A 6,318-nucleotide genomic window follows, 5' to 3' on the forward strand; every position below is an offset into this window, starting at 1 on the left:
GGGTGGCTCAGTCGGTTAAGCGTCTGCCTTCGGCTCAGGTCATGATCCCAGAGTCCTGGGATCGAGCCCCACATCGGGCTCCTGGCTCAGCGAGGAGCCTGCTTCTCCCTCTCCCTCTGCCTCTCTCCCTGCTCATGCTCTCTCTCTGTCTCTGTATCTCTGTGTCTCAAATGAATAAATAAAATCTTTAAAAAAAAAATAATGTTTCAACTAAAAGAAATTAAAAGAGGGAAAACATCTCTATCCTACTCAATATACAAGAGGAATCAGCAGTATATCCTGGTTTATGCTTTATTGTTTTGGAGTAATTGTTGACAGCATCCCTTTTCACACTCAGAAGTGCCTCAGTTTGGGTGGTAAATTATATGGTCCCCCTACCTCTAGGCTAGAGTGGGATTTTCCAAAGAGAGGTCGCTGGGCCATTGACATCACAATCACCTGAGGTACTCCACTTTACCTACCAGAGTAGAATTCTGGGGGATGAGGCCCCCTAATCTAACCAACCTTCTGGTTATTTCCTAGGTACACTAATGTTTGAGAAACATGGACCTAAATTTTGCTACTTAGAACAGAGTATATATAGCAATTGAGGCCCCACTCCTCTATTTATACCCAGTTCCTAGGGGCACAAACAGCCTTCCTGTCTGCTGAATCTCATGTATTTTTCTGTGGGGGAGGTATACTCACTGATCATGATTGACATGCCACTGGTTTATGAAGACACAGCGTTCCTTGGGGATGTAGAAGCCTTTCAGTGTCGTGTCCCTTGTCGTGCTGAGGAGGGAAGAGGGCTCTGTCAGGCTCAGGGCAGGAACACCAGGGCATGTCTCTGGGAGCTACTTGCTCCTACTTCCCCCCCACCCCCCGAATAGCTTGCCCTCCACAGTCTCCATAGTCTCCATATCCTATACTGGGAGGGACTATCAGGAGCACGGAAGGGATGAAACTATCCTTCCCCTTCCTCAGCTCCTTCAACTTCAGCAAGTGTTTACTAAACTTTTGTTTGTGTCCAGCTGTGCACTTGCTCAGCCTCTGGAGCCAAGAGACAGGCAGTCTGGGCTAGCCCTGGGGAGTTCCCAGCCTGGCTAAGGAGTCAGGCCTTTTGCTCTGGGAATAACTAGACCAACATATGGGTAGAAGTAAATGTTCACTAACTCTCTTGACATTGTTAAAATCCCAGGACATAATCAAGGACAAATGACTGATCAGAGAATGAAGCTGTGCTAGCTGGATGAGTCAAGAAAGCCTGCTAGTGAAGGGCAAGTTTGTGATTGACCCTGGACAGGGATAGGATTCTGGTAGCGGAAGAAGAGGTTAGAAGGCATTCCAAGCAGAAGGTCCAGCATAAGCAAAATTGGAGGTTGACTGCATCATGCTGGCCAGGTGCAGTGAGGCCAGCCTGCCTGGGTTGAGAATACTTGCAGGGAGGGAATGTGAGCAGAGGTGAAGGAGAGCTGAGGTCAGGAGTGTGACTTTCTCCTGAAAGCTGGGTAGTTTGATCATGGTTGGACTGGTTAGGGGCAGCCTAGAGGTTGAGGGTCTGTGAGGAACTTGGTGACACAGCCAGAAATGAGAGGCCAAGGTCTGAGCCAGGGCCAGGGCTGAGAAGATGGGAGGAAGAAACATGGTGAGGACTACAAAGGTGGCAGGTCAGGATAAGCTGGCTTTACCTGTGCGGGATGGTGAAGGGGATGAAGGAGGTGTGTCGGAAGATCTCCAGGATGAAGGCCTCCATGTAGGGCAGCTGGGGTCTGTCGGAGAGCCGGGGCTGCCGGGCCCTGCCAGTCACTGTGTCTGCGGAGAACAGAAGGCCAAACAAGGCTTAGGGCTGCCCTGACTGCTCCATGGCATCTAAGTCCCCTATTACGTGGAACTATGCCTTCTATATCTGAGGCCCATTAACCACCCTACCCCCAGCATGTTCTAGGCAAGAGTGGACACCACTATATGCCCAGGGCTGCTACATAGTAGGTGCAAAACAGCTATATGGACATTGAAGAAATGACCTGGGGATCCCAAGTCTTCTCTCAGCTTGTACATCTCTACCACATACCCAACTCCTCCTGGATCTTTCTCTGTATCTCAGGGTTTTTCACAAGGTATATGAGGCTCCAGGAGATGGCTGTTGTGATGGGGTCAAATCCTGGGCAGCATGGTGCCAGGTGAGGAAGGGAGGAAGACAAGAACAAAAAAACAGCATTTACTAAGCACCCAGCACTTACGTACCAAGCATTGTTTTCTCTGCCTCCTTCCCCCTACATCCTCTACCCTCCAGGAGTTTCCTGAAGGCAGAGACCAGGTCTCCTCAACACAAATTTGAGTCACTAGTTTCATAATTAGCTGCTGGAATTACAGGGATCTAGACTTACAGGCTAGAGAACCCCTTATTGTTCAGGTGGGGAAACTGAGGCCCAGAGGCCAAGAGGGGCTTAGTTGAATTCCCACTGGGATTTGTTGGCCCAGCCTGGACTCAGACCCTGAATATGGGCCAGGTGTCTGTGTCCCACACCATCTGGTATGTGGTTAGCAAATGATCGGATGGACTCAGGGGCCGGGCAAGTCTGTGGATGAACAACAGGCACTGATGGATGGAAGGGGCATGGGTCTGGTTCCTACCTGCCCCGAAAATATCATTGATAAGGCTGACGATCTTCTCACGGGGAATGTGGCCACCACCAGCTCTGGAGCCCTTCTCATTGTGCTTCAAGAGGGCACCTGTGATGTCCTGGATGCTGCTCTGTGGGGACACAAGCTTGGGGCACCCTGGCACTTCCAGGTCAGACCTTGCCCTACCCCACAGGGCACTCCTGCCCGGCCTCCAGGCAGTAAGCTGGGCTTCCAGGGGGAGCTGGTAGCAGCCCTGGGTGCCCTTCCTCCCAATAACCCAAGGGGGCCAATTTCAAAGGAGGGGGTTGGGGGAAGTACTGGGAAGCCAAGTGCCACCTGAGCTGCGGATTAGCTTCTGTCAGGGTTCAGGTTCCTGCAGAACAAAAGCCTTCTCATGATAACAGCCCCCCCCCACACACACACATTGTGGCACTCTGCCAGGGCCCCATTCACAGGCAAATATCTCTGGGGCTCTGAGCGACCCTGAGAGGCAGGCAACTGGTTGAGAAAACTGAGGCCTGAGAGGGAGAGGGATTGGTCCCAGGTCACACAGCTGATCCAAGGCATTCCAGAGCCTTCCTAGGCCTTGGCAGCACATCAGCAGTGTGTGTACCTGGAGGCTGGGTGAGAGTGGCTACACCCAGGCCCTGCAGGATGTCCCCTCACCACCAACACCCTGGGCTCACCTCGTCAAAGTCCTGGTAGTGCTCCTGCACAATTTTCTGCAGGAACTGCACTAACTTCTGGTTAAAGGCCTTGAATCTCTGCAAGGTGGGGTTGGGCATATACTGCAGGATGGGGAAGAAGTCCACAGGGTTCCCGGAGGAGGCAGTCTCCACAAAATCATTGCTGCTCTTTATGAGGCTGAGCATTTCCTCATTGCTCTGAGGGAAGTGCTGCCCAAAGCACATGGCACCAATGACATTAGCCACTGAGAGCAGCACTTGGTTGTAGGGGTCAAAGTGCCCAACTTCTGCCATCTGTTCCTGCAACCTGCTGAGGAGGGCCTCGGCCTCCTTGCTCACATGCTCTTCCAGGTAGCAGGAAGACAAGGAACCCGGGTCGGAGGCAATGGAGAAACTCTTCAGGGCGTTCTGGGCCAGGCGCCTGCGGGCAGCCCACACTGGTCCGGAGTCTGGGCTGAAGGACATGCTTTGGCCATCAGTAATCAGAGTGAAGCTGTAGAGGTCGGGCCGGCCCTTGAAATCCTCACCCTGCCTCACTAGGGCCTGCCGGACAGTGTCCAGGCCGCTGAGCACCAGCACAGGTGTGGAGCCAATGTGGATTTGCAGCACGTCCCCATAACGCTGGCTCAGCCTGGACAGCGCCAGATGTGGGTTCTTCCCCAAGGTCAGCACGTTCCCCAGCAGGGGCCAGCCCCAGGGCCCCGGGGGACTCTTCAGGCCTTTGGGAACCCGAGGCTGCCAGGCCCTGACCACCCAGAGCACCAGGCAGAAGACGGCAGAGGCCAGGAGAAGCTCTGTGGCCATCTGGGACAATGCCATCTGTACCAACTACCAGGGAAGAAGGAAGAGCCAGGCTGAGTGTCAAGATGGAGCCATTCCTTCCTTCCTTCATTTACTCCCTCAGGCATATGTTCGGTGCTTGGCTCCCAGCCGGACAGCAGAAAGACTAAGATACACCCACCGTGGGTCCTGTGTCCCAGGAGCGCACCCTGAGAGCATCACAGAACCTGAGGCCTGGAAAGGAACCTCAAAATGCCCAACCTGACCCTCCCCTCTGCCCGTCTCCTCAGTCTCCAATTCTGAGGCTGGAGTGGAGGCAACTGACGCTTCAAAACAGGGAAGCACCCTTGCCAGGCCCCATCACAGGGTTATGCTCGGCATTGTGCCAAAGGGTCCGTGCCAATGCTGGCTTCCTGCCAATAACTCCTCCCACCCAGGGAACAGGGAGCTGCTCCCACCCAGCAACACCCAGGAGGCCAAGGTCCCACCCAGGGCTGATGCGAACGGCTGGTGACGGCCCCTTCCCCAAGGCACTCTTTACCACATCCAAGGAGAGCACCTCCTCCCCATCCCCTCACAATATTAGAGCCTGAGGTCGGGCTGCAGCCAGATCCATGGCTGCCCCCGTGCCAGGTGGGGACCCCTCCCCATTTCTCCATTTGAATCACGCTAAGGGTCCTTAGAGATGGCCCAGTCCAAGCTGCCAATTGAAAAATGGAGAAACTGAGGTCTGGAGTTGGGCAGGAAGGACTAGAACTCAGGCCTCCTACCCCTAACCCAGGGTCCCTACATTCCTCCATCTCCACTGGTTCCCAGGATACATTGGGCGGGGGGTTCCCAGGGACTGGAAAATGAGCCCCAGAAAGGTACCTGTAGACGGAGGTGCTTGAAATCAGCAGGCTTGTGGAGGCTGGTACAGAGCTTCTGGCTCCGGGGGAGGGGACCTTTTATAAATACCACCCTCTGTCAGATTGGCCCGGCCATCCTGGTCACCTGATATCAAAGTTACCAAATGAAGCTGGAAGGGTCAGCGCTTGGCCTTGGGCCATGATCCCTCAGCTCCACCTACTACCTGTGGCTCAGGGCAGCTCTTCAGGGAGAGGTGCTATGTCCCTAGGGAGGAATGCCCAGCTCTTTTCAGGGTCCCTAGGATCAATAGACTTATTTTTTTCCAGGGCAGGGCAGGTGCTGGGAGCAAAAGTCTTCTGGGTTGTTCCAGGCTCCTTTCCCACTGCCCCCATGAGGAGAGACCCTGCCTGAGCCCTCGGACCAGGCTGATCTGCTCCTCTCAGGAAGGGTGCTTTGTAGCACCCCTCCGACCACCTGCAAAACCAGGTAGGGAACGGGCATGCTCTGGTCACCTCTGAATTTCAGCCCAGGTCCTCAATCTGAAAACAGATGAAAAGGCTGCTGCATTCTAAAGGGCGACCCCTTAGCCCTCCTTCCTCCTGATAAGAAATGACAAGAAACTTAAAATCAAATGAAGAATATCCATGCTGTGAGCTGTTCCTCATGGCAACTGACTTAGATTCTTCAAAACAGTCAATGTCATTAAAAAATAAAAGGTCCTGGGTTCCTGGGTGGCTCAGTTGGTTGGGTGTCTGCCTTTGGCTTAGGTCATGATCCCGGAGTCCCAGGATGGAGTCCCACGTGGAGCTCCCTGCTCAACGGGGAGCCTGCTTCTCCCTCTGACCCTCCCCCTCCTCGTGTTCTCTCTCTCAAATAAATAAATAATAAAATCTTTTAAAAAAAATAAATAAAAGGTCCTTTTCTAGAACAAAGAGCCTAGAGACAGAACAACCAAATGCTAATGTAAAATTTCACTAGACCCTAGACCTCAAGAAAAAATGTTTTAAAGCTGCAAAAGACATTTTTTGTGACAATTGGAGGCACATGAGCATGGACAGAAGATTAGAAAATATTATGGAATTAATGTGTATTTCCTTTTTAAAAAAAAAATTTAAATGATTTATTTGAGAGAGAAGAGTGCACAACTGGGGGGATGGGCAGAGGGAAAGGGAGGAGCAGGGATTGGGGGGAGGATTGGGGGGATCCCAAGATACATCCACCATGGGTCCTGTGTCCCAGGGGATCCTTGGGGATCCCAAGACCCTGGGATCATGACCTGAGCCAAAAGGCAGATGCGTAACTGACTGAGCCACCCAGGCGATCCTAATGTGAATTTTCTTAGGTGTGAACATAGCATCGCAGTTATGTGGGAGGATATTGTAGGAAATCTTCTTAG

The 6,318-nt window shown here is 52.7% G+C and overlaps 1 protein-coding gene across 1 annotated transcript; it reads right to left on the reverse strand.

Annotated features, from left to right (window-relative positions):
• Nucleotides 1-286: 286 nt before the first annotated feature.
• On the reverse strand, nt 287-5,012 carry LOC102742108 (cytochrome P450 1A2). Its single transcript, XM_081809646.1, has 6 exons — nt 4,944-5,012; nt 3,294-4,121; nt 2,617-2,737; nt 2,054-2,143; nt 1,671-1,794; nt 287-774 (listed from the first exon to the last, which is right to left on the reverse strand). Exons 2-6 carry the CDS (start codon nt 4,110-4,112, stop codon nt 684-686), a joined length of 1,245 nt encoding a protein of 414 aa, XP_081665772.1. The 5' UTR covers nt 4,113-4,121; nt 4,944-5,012; the 3' UTR covers nt 287-683.
• Nucleotides 5,013-6,318: the final 1,306 nt, after the last annotated feature.

The sequence above is a fragment of the Leptonychotes weddellii genome, unplaced genomic scaffold, assembly GCF_054177405.1.
Source record: "Leptonychotes weddellii isolate Sample4059 unplaced genomic scaffold, ASM5417740v2 HiC_scaffold_11804, whole genome shotgun sequence".
Taxonomy (NCBI): Eukaryota; Metazoa; Chordata; class Mammalia; order Carnivora; family Phocidae; genus Leptonychotes; species Leptonychotes weddellii.